Below are 16,956 nucleotides of genomic sequence, written 5' to 3' on the forward strand. Positions count from 1 at the left end.
CTGTCCGAAAGGTAGATGATACAGTTGCCTTTAAGGCCCGGTGGTCTGACCTTGAGGATGAGGATAGGGAACGGAAGCCCGCGCAGAAACCGCCCCAGAGTATTTTAGATCTCCCTGCTGCTATTGTGGCTAAGCTGAAGACAATTATTCCCCCTAAAAAGATTGACTGGAATATGTTAGCTGCATGTAAACAGAAAGCTGACGAGTCAGTTGCGGACTTCTTTACGCGCTTTGAGGAGACGTTTCATGATTTTAGTGGCCAGTCGCTTACTGACGATACGGGCCGCCACCTTTTTGCGGATAAATATGTGGCTAATCTGCTGCCGGCAGTTGCGGCCCGTCTAAAAGCGAGTGAAAGTTCTTGGTCTACCGCTACACCGACGGCCCTCCTGACTATCGCCCAGTATTATGAGCGTCAGGAGCAAGAAGCAAAGGGCCAGGAGGAAAAGAAATCGAAAGATTTGAAAACAAAGGTGATGTTGGCACAAGTCTATGGCCCGCCCCGGCGGGGTAGTAATAGAGGTAGGGGAGGATCTTATGGTCCTCCCTCGGGCCGATCTGATTTAAATAGGAACCAATGTGCGTATTGTAAGCAATCGGGTCATTGGGCTAGGGACTGCCCGGTGTTGCATGCATCGCGTCAGGGGCATACCTATGGTGGCCCGCGAGGTAGAGGGGGTTTCTCGAACTTTCGAGGGAATTCTAACGAACAGGCTCGTTTTGACTCTGCTGGGCAGCACCGCGATAGATCAAACGTTTTTGATCGCCAGCACCAGTACCAAGCGTCGGGGATTGACCGGTCGGGGTACCATGACTCTCAGCATGCATAGGAATGCGTTGGATGGGGGTTAGAATCAGTTGAGGTGCCGGTCGATCAGAAGGGCCCTTATGTATCGGCTGAGGTTTTGGGCTCTACTGATCAGTTCCTAGTGGATACAGGAGCGACACGTAGTGCACTGTCTAAGCAATTGGTTCCGGGGGCTCCCCCATCCGGCTTAATGGTCACATCGGTAGGGTTTGACGGAACACTCTCCCAAAGCCCTCTTTCGCAGCCCCTCATGTTTAAAGTTGACTCTTTTTCTGCACCCTGTCCGTTTCTGCTTGCCCCGTACACACCGGACAACATTATGGGTCTTGATATGTTAAAGCATTTTAGGGCTACGATCCGTTGCTCCCCTGCTGGTGTACGGGTAATATTGAATGACAATTACCCCCGATCAGAACGGATGTGTACGATGTCTGAGGATGCGCTGTTAGCTACCCTCCCTCGTGCTTTGTGGGCAACTTCGGATACTGATGTGGGACAAATGGTGATTCCACCGGTCCACATTAGCGTCAAGGAGGGGGCGGTGTTACCACGCCTCCCACAGTACCGTATTTCCCAGGAGGGCGAGGTGGCTCTCATACAGATAGTGCAGGATTTGATGGCGGTAGGGGTAGTGGAGGAAGTCCCCTACAACATTTGTAACAGTCCGATTCTTCCCATACTGAAAAAGGATACGGATGCCAGAGTTTATCGGTTTATAATTGATTTGAGAGAAGTGAACAAGATCGTGATACCTCAGTACCCAGTGGTTTCCGATATCACGACGTTGCTTACTTTGGTCCCGCCTACGGCAACCATGTTCTCAGTGATTGATTTGAAGAATGCCTTCTTTTCCATTCCTATTCACCCTGATAGCCGATATCTCTTTGGGTTTACATTAAATAATAGATCTTATCGTTTTTGTAGGATTCCCCAGGGCTACACAGAAAGCCCTAGCATTTACAGTCAGGCTTTGAAACGACAATTGGATTCCTTTGCTCTGCTCGAGGGTGTCGCCCTCATTCAATATGTCGATGACATCTTGCTGGCGGCTGACACCCTGGAGTTGTGTGAAAAAAGTACGTTATCCTTACTTTCCTTTTTAGCATCCCACAATCATAAGGTATCTAGGAAGAAATTGCAATTCTGTAGACCAAAGGTGACTTATTTGGGTCACCTTTTGTCTAAGGAGGGACGTGCACTCACACCGGATCGTATCCAAGTAATTCTGGATACACCGAGACCGTCCACACAGAAGGATGTGCGTGCATTTCTGGGTCTTGTTTCTTTTTGTAGACAGTGGATATTGGGGTTTTCGCACATAGCTAAGCCATTGTTAGCCCTCTTGACAAAGGACACGCCTATCCCAATCCCTTGGTCAGATGAGTGTGATACTGCTTTTCAGCAACTACGGCAGGCCCTTTGTTCAGCACCAGTGTTAGGGACCCCTGATTATGCAAAACCCTTTTCGTTGTATGTGCATGAGAAAGATGGATGTGCATTGTCAGTTTTAGTGCAGATGCACGGCGATAAGCAGCGCCCTTGTGCATATTTTTCGGCTGTACTTGATCCTGTCGCCCGAGCATTACCGGGGTGTTTTCGCTCGGTTGCGGCGACAGCTGTGTCAATACGCCAAAGCGAGGGAATTGTGTTATCCCATAAGCTGTTGGTATTAGTCCCCCATGCTGTCGATGCCCTGCTCAATCAAACGAAGACGCAGCATTTGACCAGCGCCCGTTTAACGGGATATGAGTTGACGCTTTTGGCTCCTCATATTACGTTAAAAAGGTGCGTAACGTTAAACCCGGCAACATTGTTGCCATACCCCGAAACCCAGCCTGAGGCGCGGAAAGCGCATGATTGTATTCTCGTGACTGAGGAACAAACAAAGGGTCGTATTGATCTCCAGGATACGCCCTTTCCAGATGTAGATGGAGAACTGTGGGTGGACGGATCATGTCTGAAGCTACCAGATGGTACGACTTCAGCAGCGTATGCGATTACCACATTGCAAACGATAGTGGAGACAGCACGCATACCACAGAAATCAGCTCAAGCAGCGGAACTGATAGCATTAACACGAGCATGTGAGCTCAGTACAGGACTATGTGTGAATGTTTATACAGATAGCCGCTATGCCTTCGGAGTAGCGCATGACTTCGGCCTACTCTGGAAGGAGAGAGGGTTTTTGACGTCACATGGAGTACAGATAATGCATGGGGAGTTAGTTCATAATCTTTTAACCGCATTGACATACCCAAAGAAAATTGCCATCGTTAAGTGTAGCGCCCATAGGAAAGTAGTTGATAAAGTTGGAGAAGGGAATGCGTTGGCAGATCGAGTAGCACGGGAGACTGCGATGCAGCCCGGTGCTACTGCCGTGTATGTAGTAAAGTCACAGGTGGAAAGATGGCATAATGCGAAGGAGGAAGTGCGAGAAATGCAAAGGACCGCTTCTGACAAAGAGCGGGAACAATGGGCTAGTGAGGGAGAACTGGATGACGAGGGCTGCTGGAGAAATAAGCAGATGGATAGATGGAAATTACCCACGGCTTTTGTACAGCCTATGGTTCAGATGGCACATGGGCTAGCACATGTTGGAGCTTCCGCAATTGTGAAATTGCTTACCCAAGTCTGGGAGCATCCAGAGATTGCTAGCACAGCAAAGAGGGTGGTGCAGACTTGTATGATCTGCCTGAGGTACAACCCAGGAAAGGGTACTCGGACCCCAGCAGGAGGGTTTGTGACACCTACTGCACCCTTCGAGGTTTTGCAGATGGATTACATCCAGCTTGAGCGCTGTAACAATCTGAAGTATGTTCTAGTAGTGGTCTGCGCTTTCAGCAAATGGGTTGAAGCGTACCCTACGAAAGACAATACTGCAATGACTACTGCGAAGTTGCTGCTGAAAGAGTTCTTCCCTCGATATGGCGTCTGTAGACTTCTGTGGAGTGATAACGGCCCTCACTTTGTAGCGGATGTTATAAAGTACGTCTTGAAGGGCCTGGGCATCACCCAGAAGTTCCACGCCGTGTTTCACCCTCAGTCTGCAGGCCTAGTTGAGAAGTATAATGGTACACTGAAGCTTAAGATCGCTAAGATTCAAGCTTCGACGTCTTTGACTTGGCCAGACGCTCTGCCACTGGCGTTATTGTCAATTAGATCGGTACCACACTCTCGAACTGGCCTTACACCTTATGAAATTGTTTTCGGACGCCCAATGAATATTTGGGGTCCACCAAGACCTAAGGCTATGTATGATGTACCTTGTGTAATGATGAGCGATTATCTGGCACAGTTAACGGATAACTTGGTTTCTATCCATCAACAGGTCCGAGAGGCGCTCCCTGATCGGTCTACCGGTGAAGGACATGGTCTCCGGCCTGGGGACCACGTGATGGTGAAAGTTTGACAGGACGAACAGCTTGGAACCGAGATGGGTGGGTCCTGAGCAGGTCCTCCTCGCAACGAGGACGGCTGTGCGAGTCTCCAACAGAAAGAATTGGATCCATTCCCTGCACTGTAGGAAGGTGCCGCCCGGATTGGTGGAACCTGCCGTGCTGACCGATCAACGAGAAATCTTGGCTGCAGAGACAGGCCGTGCTGCGGAGCCAAACGCCACCGAGGAGCTCTTTCCGGACCACGCGACTCCTGGAGGAAGGCGATATCATCTTCGACCAAGGAAGTGAGTTTTCCAGTACCGGGACATACTGTCAGAACGGCCCTTGGGTTAGTGAAACGGAGAGCCGATGAGGCAAGGGGGGGGGATCAGCCCTGCATTAGTGTAGCGACACCCGTCTTGGCCCGCTGGTGAAGAAATCAACCGCTGCCCAAGGGGAAGAGTTCTGACAGACTTTTAGTTTCAGGAAGATATTGGGTTTCATTTTTACCTTGACATGGAGAAAAAGAAAATCCTTTGTGCATTAGGGTTCATGTTGACAGTAGCCATTGTTGGGATAACCACATGGTTCGTGGAGGATGTAACTCCTGCTCGGAAGATTCTTGTGTTGACAACTCCGGTGCCTGAGGAGCACTACTTTTATACATTACCGTATCAAGAGTTGAAGCATCGACAGTCTTACTTGAATAACACTTTCATCCAGATGCTGCATCATACCCACGTTGCTACGAATGCTACGAACTGTTGGATATGTGGGATGATGCCAGCTCATCAGAAGAAAGGAGGAACGCCATTTATACCACTTCCTTTCTCTCATAATGGCTCTTGTAGAGCATGGTATACTTTGCTTTTTGCTACTCGGAAACCGACAGTGGGACGATTGCTCTTCAGACTCAATAAAGAATGCCATCAAGACAAAAATGGGTATCCACAAGCGAATGGGACAATTTGGGAGTGGGAAGAGTACCGACCAGACAATGAATCCATTCCCTACATCTTCACGAACACAAGAGACACTGTGGGAAAGGACAAATTTGTGATTCAAGTAGCACAAGCTCAAGCGGACCTGTGTGTCCAGAGTGTGGGTTTTATCCCTGTTGGTGTTAGTGATTGTATTACTGTTCTGAATATTGATGGGTTGAACAATAGTACCTTTTTAGCCTCCCATAATACGTACTTTGTGTGTGGAAATAAAGGTTATTACCGTCTGCCGGCTGGGTGGTCTGGGGTATGCTATGTATCATTTCTATTACCTCCTGTATTCCTAGCTCCCGCATCTTATCATAAGGATCTGAAATTATTGAATAATGTGACTGTAAATAGGTATAAACGTACTTTATCACTTGACGATGTAGATCAGACTGATACCAGTCTGCAGCAGTATATTGATTTTAACTTAGGATTGTTTTTCTTTGTTGGAGCTGCCCTGAACAGTAGAAAGATCCGAAGATTAACAAGAGTGGTAGAAGCGGTGACAAATCAGACCGCTGCTGCTCTTGGGAATCTTACGGAGGAATTGCAAATTACTAGAATTGTTGCGTTGCAGAATCGTATGGTATTAGATGTTATGCTAGCTGACAGAGGTGGAGCTTGTAAAATTATCGGAAGTAGTTGCTGTGTGTTTATTCCTGACCACACACCGTCAGTCTATAATGCAATTAACAGGTTGCATAAAATTGCAGCTGAAATCCATACAGAAAACGGCACTTGGTCCTTTTCTGGATGGTTTTGGGCGTTAATTACTGCCTGGGGATGGAAGGTTCTAACTGGTCTCTGCATTATTGTAGCGGTTCTGTTTTCATGCTGTATCTGCGTTCAATGTGGTCCCTCACTCTGCTCATTATGCGTATCATTTTGTATCCCCGATAAGAAAGCTATTGCCAATGTCACTTATCAGAAACGTTTAGCTAAGGAAGTAGAAGAGATGATGATAATTGATATATATGATGATTATTCTAACAAGCCGGATGTCTTCAGTAAATGCTGAAAGGGTCGTCTGTTGTAAATTGAAACAACGATGTGATTAAGCATTTACTAAAGACATTAATTCCCCTCTTATAGAGCATGTTTTCTCCGTTATGTTGACCGAAGTTCGGACTCCATTTTGTATTGTTATGCTTCCACGTGTTCCCCACGAGAAGAGTCCAACCTCTGTGTTAGTTGCTCTTGCAATCTGCCTAGTAACAGTCTATAAATAGCTCCTTTGTCCATCTGGCACATGCCCAGACTTGACCACATCTGTTATCAGTTAGCCTTGCTTGACCATGTTTTCGCGGGCTCAAGGAGTGTGTCAGCTCCGCCCACATATTGATCTTGTATCGAAAATGTCCATAAAAGGTAACATTCCTTGCCTCATGTTGTATCCGCCCACTTATGAGCCCCTCTGTTGTGTATAAAAGGGGACCGTGTACGCAAGTTCTTTGTGCTACTCTATGCAATACTGAAGAGTGTTGTGTGGATTGTAGGACCACCCTTAAGGGTTAATAAATGCTGTCTTTGTACTTTGCAGTTTCCGTGCCAACTTCCTTATAGATTCCATTACAGGAGAGCGAACCCTTGTGTCCTGCGGGCCTAGCTGGGGCCTGTATTCATCAGGTGGTGCTCTGTTCTTGACAAAATATCATGTCCGCCAGCCAGTCCTTGAATTTCGGGGCCCGGCCCGACCCCATCTACAGGCCACCTTCCGTTTCGCTAGGAGCATTGCAATGGCCACATATTTTTTATGAGTCGGAGGTATGTGAGCCGTGTGCCCCAGGAGCGCAAGTAGCGGGCCTCCTTCCAGTTGAGCCCCAATCATTTTCCCAAGCGCCGTGAACACCTGTTCCCAATAGTCGCGCACCGCAGCGCAGTCCCAAGCTAGGTGTAAAAACCCCGCTCCCACCTGTCCACATCTTCCACAGCGATCATTGTCCGCTAGCCCAAAGCGTAGCTTCTTGGCCGGGGTGTAGTATATCTGGTGCAAGAACTTAAAGTGTATGACCCGAAACCGGCTACTAGCTGATATCTGTGCCGTCTGGCGACAGCAGTATCTCCATTGCTCATCAGTGAGCTCGTTCCCCAACTCCCCCTCCCATCGGCTCCGGGACGCGCTGTCCCCTCCCGCATCGTCCTCACGCATGGAGGCATATAGTCCGGACACCAAGTGCCCCCCATCCGTCGAGCCCAAAATCCGGTGCAACGGTGCAAAACACTCTGGCTCGCAGGGGAAGGAAGGGAGCAGTGACCTCATGCCCTGTCGCAATCGCACGTATAGAAATGCATCGAGTGGTGTGCTAGCCGTGTCCTGTAAGAATTGTTCAGCGGTGCGAAAGGTTCCCCCTCGGAAGAGGTCTCCCCACGTAGCGACCCCCGCCCTGACGCAAAGATCCTGAAATACCTTCTCCTGAAGCAATGTCAGGCCCGGATGGTATGTGAGCGGTAGCCTGGGGAAGTACAGGAGCGAGGCACCCATAAGTGCCGCCAAGCGACGCCACGCCTCCACCGTGCTGGTGATTGTGGTGGGCGCTACAACCGGTGTGTCCTTATAACCATGTATGAGACCATTGAGGGATATGGGGTCAGCCAACCAGGCCTCCACCGCCACCTGCGGCATGTAATGTGGTGGGCGCATCCAATAATAGGCATAATGTGCCTGAGCACATAAATAATACAATTCAAGGTCCGGAACATCGAACCCCCCTTGAGCATACGGCTTGGTGAGGGTAGACCACTTCAGATGCGACTGTTTGCCCCCCCACACCAGGCGTATGAGCTCCGAGCGCAGCGTGGCGAAGAACACCCGTCCCGGGTAATAGGGTATGTTGAGGAAAAGATATAGAAACTGCGGGAGTATCTGCATTTTAATGAGAGACACACGGCCTGCCATCGACAAGGGCAACGCAATCCACCGCGTGACATTGGTTCGAAGTCGGTCCACCGCCGTGCCATAGTTTGCCCTAATAATCTCGTCCCTCTCACGGGCCACTCAAATCCCAAGGTAACTGAAGTCCTCCTGGCACCACTCTAACGGGAAGTCTAGAGGGAAGGGAGTCACCGCCGAGATAAGCGGAAACACCATGGACTTTCCCCAGTTAATACCCACTCCTGAGAGCCGTCCAAACCAGATAAACTCCCGCAATATGGGGTTAATATTGCTTTGCGGGTCCCTGATATACAGCGTTATATCATCCGCATATAGCGATATCAATATCTGCCTCAGGCTGCAGCGGAATGCCTTGTCGTTGTGCACCTGTCGGAGTCTGGCAGCTAGCGGTTCCACAGCGAGTGCAAACAGCAGGGGCGACAGCGGGCATCCCTGCCGGGTACCCCTTGAAACCGATATCCGGGAGGACACATGTCCATTTATAAGTATTCGGGCCGTCGGCTGAGCATACAATAATTGGAGCCATGAGAGATACGGCTGAGGGAAACCCATCCGTCGAAGGACACCAAATAAGTAGTCCCACTCCACTGAATCAAATGCCTTTGTAGCATCCAGAAATATTGCAGCAAGGGGGAACTCTTGATCCACCATCTGCACCAGAGAAAACAGTGTCCGAAGGTTATAGGAGGTCGACCTCCCGGGTACAAACCCCGCCTGGTCCGGCAGGACAAGTTTATCCATCAATAGCGCAAGACGGTTCGCCAACACTTTGGCCAGAATCTTGGTGTCACAATTAATTAGCGAAAGCGGCCTATAAGAGTCGCAGGAGTCAGGGGCCTTCCCAGGTTTGAGTAACGAGGTGACCGTCGCCTCCCTCATCGACGGCGGTAGCACACCCACCTCCAGGGATTCCGCGTACACCTCCCTAAGTACCGGCGCCATAATATCGATGTAGCTTTTATAAAACTCCGCTGGGAGCCCATCGGAGGCCGGCGCCTTCCCATTTTGCAACTGCATAATCGCCTCGCGTATCTCATCGAGCTCAAACGGATGACATAAAAATTCCCGCTGTGTGTCCCCAAGCCATCCCAATGCTATATCTCCCAGAAAATCATCCATCTCAAGTACACCCGACCTGTGGGATGTGTAGAGCGCGCGATAGTGGTCAACAAAGGTATCAAGTATGGCGAGTGAGTCTCGGCGAACCGCGTGATCAGAGCTACGTATCTCCAATATGTGAGAGCTAAAACGAGGAGGGCGCGTCACTTCCGCGAGAGCCCTCCCGGGACGCTCTCCCTCACCATATCTGCGGGCCACCCAGTATTTCCCCCGGAACTTCAGCTCGCGCTGCGCTTCAGCCTCGTATTTGGTTAATGTTTCCCGAAACACACTATGCACTGCCCCTGTCTGCCCCTGGCCCATCTGACTTTCCAACTCCTTCAATTCTTGCTCCAGGCGGCGCAGAGTGCGCTGTATATCTTTAAGCACTCCGCAGCTTTTAGAGAGACAATATCCTCGTATCTTCGCATTAAAGGCCTCCCAGATCACCTCTACACTGCTGACCGATCCCTTATTTCTCGCAAAGAAGTCGCGAATTTCCTCCTCGAGCTCCGCCTGAAATACGGCATCTAGCAGTGCCATGGGCTGTAGTCTCCAGCGTGGCCTAGGAGCAGTATACCCTGGCATAGCAAGCGACAACTTCACGGCACAGTGGTACGAGTACGTTCTGGCCAAGTGTGACGTTTCTTGGATACCTGAAGCCAACCCTCGGGACACCAGACAATAATCAATTCTCGCCCAACTGCCCATGTGTGATGTGAAATGCGAGCCCTCCCTTCCCATTGGGTGCAAATACCGCCAGCCATCAATCAGCCCCTCCTCCTCAAGTATGCCGGACAATGCCTCCCTGGATCTAGTGTAGTGATGTGGCATGGGGTGAGATCGATCCTGATCCGGCCTGAGGGCCACATTGAAATCCCCCCCATATTATGTGTGTAGACCCAATTGTCATTATCTTACCCCAGACATCATTGAGAAATTCTGGACAATCAGTATTCGGGCCATAGCAGTTGGCTATCGTTATAGAATCCCCCCCCAGCTGACCCCAGGTAATGACATATCGGCCCTGCGGGTCTGAGATCACACCCGCCAGCTCATAGTGCAGCTGTTTCTTAAAAAGGATTGCCGCGCCACGAGCATAAGAGGAGTAGGAGGAGAAAAGACGATGAGCCGCCCACCTGTTTGCAAAAGCGCTAACCGCTCCAGGGTCTAGATGGGTCTCCTGCAAGAGCGCCACGTGGATCCGCTGCCTATCTAAGTATGCCAAAATCTTCCTGCGCTTCCTCGGGTCTCCCAAGCCCCGCACATTCCACGTCAGTATGTTAATCACATTATCGCCCTCCCGTGCCATTGACACCACAAAAGCTTACAAGTCCTGCACAATGAATCTCTGCACACCTCAACTGTCGCTCCATAATTATTGCTTGCATACTGAAACCCCGTGAATGCCCCACCCCCCTCCCACTGAAGCAGCCCCAACTTGCCAGAATCCCAACTCCCTCCCCCTCCCCACAAAAAAACAAAAACTTCAGAAACATTAGGTTTACCCATGTTCAAGTAGACCAAAGGGTGTTACCCGCTGGGGGAAAACTCTAGGCGGCGATCCGGGTCAGCCCCTCCCCCAAAGCCCGCAAACGACCAGGTAGGCTAGGCCCGCGCGGGTTCAGGGGAGAGTGCCCAGCGCAGTTCTGAGTGGTATGCCCACTGGCGTGTTTCAGTCAAAACCCTACGCAGCAACAGGATATTCAAGACAACCACTATGAAGCCCACCATCAACCCGCCACATCCTCCCATCAACTCTGCTTACTGTCTCCCATTGAGGTCACAACTGGAGGTGAGACATATCAGTCTTGGGAGGCAGGCCTGCTCGAGGTGGACGGCGATCCGGGGCCGCCCCCCGAGCGCTTAAGATGCTTAAGGAAGTCTTCTACTTGCTGTGGGTTGGTGAAGAAACTCTGCTTGCCCTGGTGGGTGACCCGGAAGCGCGCTGGGTACAGCAAGGCATAGTCCACCTGTGCCTGTTTTGACCACCATGAATTTACGCCTGTCCTCCTGTACCGCGGCCGTAAAGTCCGGATATATAGAGAAGGTGATCCCTTCATATAGTGAAGCTGCTGGTTGCTCCTGGCCACCCGAAGTATCGTGTCACGATCTCTATAATTAAGGAGCCTGGCGATGATGGGGCGAGGCGCGCTCCCCGGCGGGGGCCCAGGGACCGATGAGCCCGCTCCACAATGAACTGGGAAGAGAGCTGCTCCTTTCCGATGGTGGCAATCAGCAGTCTCTCCATATAGTCCTCTAGCCGGCCAGTGTTTGTGGTCTCCGGTACCCCAAGAACGCGGATGTTATTGCGTCGGCTCCTCGCTTCCAAGTCTTCATTCTTGGCTGCAATCAGCTTCAGAAGCTTGTCCATTTGCGCAACCTGTGTCGAGACCCGAGTGGTAGTGTCCTCTGTATCCGAGATGCGGCGTTCCGCCTCCCGGATGCGGTCCTCATGATTGTCCAGTTTATGCACAATGGCATCCCTCCGCGTAGACATGCCATCCATTTTTTCCCCCATCGTGGCAAAGCCCTGCCGGACTTCCCGGAGAAGCGATGTCAGCTCCCCCGCACTCCCAGCAGGCTCAGCAGCTGGGTCTGGTTCAGCTACCTCCACTCGCTCTTCCGGCGGGGCACGGCCCGACTTCTTCGCCTCGAAGGTGAGGCGGGACTGCCTGGCATCGGTCTTCCCCATCGCCTGTCTCAATCAAGGGGGGCCACTCAGAGTGTTGCGATAGCAATCCCTTAGGGGTCAACAACAGCGGACACGACCGCTCCTTCCCACCTCGCCGGTCTGCCCAATCTGCAAGTCAGCTCCTCCACTCAATCCTGTTCGCGGGCTCACTGCACCGGTGCCCGTCCCTACTTCGTCAAAGCCAAATGAGGCGCAGGGGGATCGCATCCAGAATCTTCCCACTCCTTGCGCATGCAGGTGCAATGTATCGTGCAGTATGTGGCGGTTGTTAACGGACCAGCAGCTCTCCACACTCCCGCCACACTATGGTCGTGTAGCCAGCTACCCCCAGTCCTTCTCGGGCAGCTCTCCGTCGCGTGCACCCGTCCGCGCGATGCGTGGCCTCTCGTACACAGCGCGCCCAATTATGCCCCACAGCACACCAAGTTAGGGGCAGAGGAGACGAGCATATCCGGGGGAAGATGGGCCTCCAATACGAGTTGTGGTGCGCCCCCCCTCTATTCTGCGCATCCGAGGGGGCTCCACGCAACCTTCGCGCCCGGCCAGCAGCAACGTGAAGAAATTCTCGGGAGAGCCTCACCGGGTCAGTGTCCACTGGAGAGCCTCCCTCCAACCTGGCAAACGGCCCCCAAACGTCACTTAACTTTCACCCGTAGGTCCTCCTCGGTCCGGCAGCTAAGTCAGTTCTCACCCAGCCTCTATCTCTGGTCACAGGTCGAAGTGCTGGTGCCGCTGCTTCACGCCTTCCGGCAATACTCGCTCGCGCCGAGGACCCCCCCCCGGGGGTATGCACCAGCACTCACCGGTCTAGGATCACTCGCGGCACGCCTTCCGGTCCAGAGGCCTGTGCGCCTCGTGGGCAGCCGCGGTCTCCCGCAGGTCGCCAGCCGGGTCTCTCTCCCTCCGCGGTCCCACCAACACAGCCGTTCCGCGGCCGCAGCTCCTCCTTGGCAAGTAGAGCTCTCCGAGCCGCGAAAATCAGCCACCAGGAACGCGGAGAGATTCAGGGCACGCTGACCAGCACTAGCAGGGTGCTACGATCGCCGTGGGCAGGATAATTAGCGAATCTGAGCGCCGGGCGGCAGGAGCCTCACATAAGTGCGGCCATCTTGCACGGCGCCACCTAGCGCCCCCCAGGAAACAATCTTCTTCCTTGTGTTCCGTTGTCAACTTGAACCTTTGTGCTGCCCTATCAATTAACTGGTGGAAACTTGCAATATCAACAGGTGGCGAGTCACCAGGTAGCACCGGAGAGGGAGATGGTGTTTGGGCATGATAGTCATCCCACTCCGCCATACCATCATCATCATCATCAGCATCATCGCCCCCATCATCAAGAATTTCACCATCCTCCCTGTCCTGTGGAATTTCTTCTTCATCAGTATGATGAGGAGGGAGTGTCCGGGTTGAAGAATGTCATAGTGGTATTGAAGGTATTACCACAGAGGGTATTGGAGCCGGCACCGGTTCCGATATAGTTGTTGGCACCACCGGAGTAGGCGGAGCCACAGACTCTTGTGGTGATAAAGGAAACCTTCGATTATAGTCATCCAACATGAGTTGAAGGTTAGTTATCAGCGACAATGGTAGTGTCGTAGTTTGTCTTTCCGTAGGAATTTCTTCCTGATAAAATTGCTCCTCATCATCACTACCATCTTCTTGGCATTTTATTATTAAATCTGAGGGACTGTGTGCCGTCCCAAACGATTCAGGTAAACCTCCTTCTGAATCCTGATCTGAGTCAGTGGCAAACAATGGTGAAGGAAGGTGGGAATCCTCCAACGATATAACCTGACCCGACATACCTTGTCGAGTACTCGGTGGTAATGCTAATAAAGGAACAGCGGCAAAGGACGAAGTAGGCGCTGTAGACGTGGATGAAATTTGGGTTTTCAATGACCTCTGCGCAGAAGTCGTCTTTTTAATCCTTATTTTCACTGACGAGACTGCCGTCGACGGACTCTGAGGCAAAGAGGCTATTGAAGACATCTTCGTCGACGGAATCGTCGTCGACGGAACCATCGTCGACGGGACTAACGTCGGCGGGACTAGCGTCGACGGGATCGTCGTCGACGGGGCCGTCGACAGAGTCGTCGTCGACGGGAACGCCGACGAGGTCTTCTTTTTCGTCGACGGAGCACTCGTCGACGGGTCAAATCGCCGACGTAATCGTCGACGAGGCAGATTTCCCAATCTTCGTCGACGACGATGGCAACGTCGACGAGATTTTTCCCTTCTTCGTCGACGACGATGCAATTGGTAATATAGATGACACAGTTTTTATAGTACTTATCATTGTCGACGCCGACAACGTCGACGGAACCGTCGTCAACGCGCTTGATGCTGACGTCGTCGTCCGGGTCACCGTCGACGAGCAGGAAACTGCGGATTTTGTCGTCAGAAGCCTCGTTGACGATGAAGCCAGTTTTTTTGCCTGAAAATTGGGAAGTTGAAGCCTCACTAGCCTGAGAACCAAGTCTCGTGGGCGACAAAGCAGTAGTCAATGCAGAAGAAGTGGCAGATGTCATAGTCAGAGACATTTTCTTCTTTTTAAGGAAAGGAGATGGTAAATCCTGTTCACTACTGCGCTTTGAGGCTGTGTGGGAACGGCCAGAAGTAAAACTTTCTACCTTAGAAAGTACTTCATCTTTATCCTTCAGTCTCTGTAGCCACAATAAGAGACGGCCTTCCCTGTCTTTCAGAGTTTTTGTAGAAAAAGTTCTACGGAATTTACATTTACCCACTTCATGGTCCGGGTAAAGACAGTAAATACACTTACTGTGTGGATCCTCTGAGAACAAACGTAGCTTTCCACAAGAAGAACAAGGTCTAAACAAAGACTTCTTACTTGAAGACATCCTGAAGAGAAAAAACTGAGCAGAGCTCAGGGAGACTCCCTTTCACACGACGTGCGGTAGAAAATCTGAGGTGAGGAGCTCTGAGGAGAAGGTTCTAGAGAGGAGCTGGCGCCTGATTGGCCGTAGTTTGGACTAACATAATGACAGAGATAGACTGCGAATGTCTTTTTTCTCTTTCCATGTATCTCTATGGAGATTTCATATAGGGACATTCTTGATGTTTATCACTTACTTATATCTGTTTTATATGATTACTTAAGTATATGTATATATATATATATATTATGACTGTATATATTGCTATATTATTTACCGTGGGACTCCCACTCCGACGACGGGGAATATTCAAGCATGTGAATCTATGAAAGACACCCCAATACTGGAGAACACCTTTTACTGCTAACTGACAAGCAAAAACCACGAAGCATGCATATTTACATTTCTTCCCAAGGGTGTTTTATGAATCAGAGGCATGATATTGGGACCCTGTAAACCTACAATACACATAGTCTGTAACTGCAAACCGGTTAACCTTGATCACTTGAATGCACTTCTCCCTAGGGGTTGTTTACTGGTATGATCTTTACAAGGCATTGTTCTTAGCTTGCATTGACATCTTAGGGTTATTTGTGATAATTCTGATTTCTTCAACCAGAACCTAGGTCTTTCTCATCAGCATCTCTTTTCACATAATACTAAGAATACCCCAACCTCATATTGAGCTCCACCTTGGTCCGGACCTCCCTCCGACATGGTCTCTTCAAGGCCTGTGGACCCACTGCACAGGCCTGTGATGAGGGAAACATTAGAAATGTAATACATCAGTCAGGCACATGGAGGCAAACTGGTTTGCACCATCACAGAGCAAGCAAGACAGAGCCCTGGTGGGGCAGTCAAACCTGGGATGACTAATCCTTACAAAATTACTGCCTTCCTTCTCTCCTTTCGTAGTAAATCTTATCACTTTCTAATATAAAGGGCTTTCTTGGTCTATGAGACAAGACTCAAACACACTTGTCAGCAAAATGTGAATCGTCAGCGCTAAAATTCTGAACATGGGGAGATATTTCTTTAAGAAACAGTAGTCTCAAAAGGACTACAGAGAGTGCATTGGTCTGAAACCTAACCAATTAGGACTCATCAGGACAATGAAATAGAAAATAAAATACTTCAATGCCGGATCCTTACCAGAAGTTCCTGTTGCTTGTTTGTGGCCGAGCGTCCAATCACTTTGTAGAGATCCATTAAATCTCCTAGCATGCCATCTCCTAGAACAGGCAGCTGCATGGCGATGGCAGCAAGACAGTGGCACATGAGGATTCTGGAAGCATCCTGAGCACTGTGCAACTGTGTCAAAAGAGACTCCACCACGGACTGGCTCAGATGAGGGCGGCTTTTCGCCAATTTGACCATACAATTTAAGGCAATCTGCAGAAAAAAAGGATGAAATATATACATCACATAAAGAGGAAAGTCAATATATTAAGCCCAGGTGAAATGTTCATTATGCTGGCGTAATCTCGCGTAATTTCTGGCATTTCACATTACGCATTTTACATGAGAGGTCTGAAATTATCATTTTGAAAGAGCGACAGAGTGCACACCTGGTTTTTTTTTGATTTTCCATTCTTTAGTTTGCGTTGTTCTCTAGAGGAAAAATATGAAGAATGATAAAATTGGATTACATTGAAAAACGAACTAAATAAAATCGAAAGAAAAAAGGTGATTTCTGTGGCATTTGTTATATGCAATGGAAATGAAGCTGTGCATCCGGATTGGGGTGGTGTTCCGCTCCAGGTTCTTGTAAAGGTCCGAAATGATGCCATAACTCCATGTCACGTAATTTTTTGTCTGTTGAGGGAAAAATCTTAAAAATCTCATCACAGGAACAACATAAAGGAACAGAACATGAGAGGCTTCTATTTGCATCATGTGTGATTCATCACTATATTTGTAGCACAAAATGCGTCTTTAAATCAAAAATGGACATGAAGATGCATTTTAAGCGATGAATGCCAGTTTTGCTCTTCACGTAATTTTCCCAACATTTCGCTTATATTAAGCAAAGGAAAATTACACTGGTTTCACACATCCTTAAATATAATGGCTGACTTTAAGACACATTTAGTCAATCAAGAAACACACAAACTATATATTAAATGTAATCATAGCTTTTATAATAAACATGACTCCCTGTGACATTTACAGCTTTGCATTCACCATATTTATATAAATAAG

At 49.8% G+C, this 16,956-nt stretch overlaps 1 protein-coding gene across 1 annotated transcript in view; it reads right to left on the reverse strand.

Annotated features, from left to right (window-relative positions):
- Positions 1 to 16,956, reverse strand: part of INTS7 (integrator complex subunit 7) — a 293,620-nt gene that overhangs the window by 143,251 nt on the left and 133,413 nt on the right. Inside the window, exon 11 of the mRNA XM_085612860.1 lies at positions 15,907 to 16,146. Coding sequence (XP_085468986.1) covers positions 15,907 to 16,146 — 240 coding nt within the window. The remainder of the gene's footprint in view (positions 1 to 15,906; positions 16,147 to 16,956) is intronic.

Source organism: Triturus cristatus, chromosome 6, assembly GCF_964204655.1.
Source record: "Triturus cristatus chromosome 6, aTriCri1.1, whole genome shotgun sequence".
Taxonomy (NCBI): domain Eukaryota; kingdom Metazoa; phylum Chordata; class Amphibia; order Caudata; family Salamandridae; genus Triturus; species Triturus cristatus.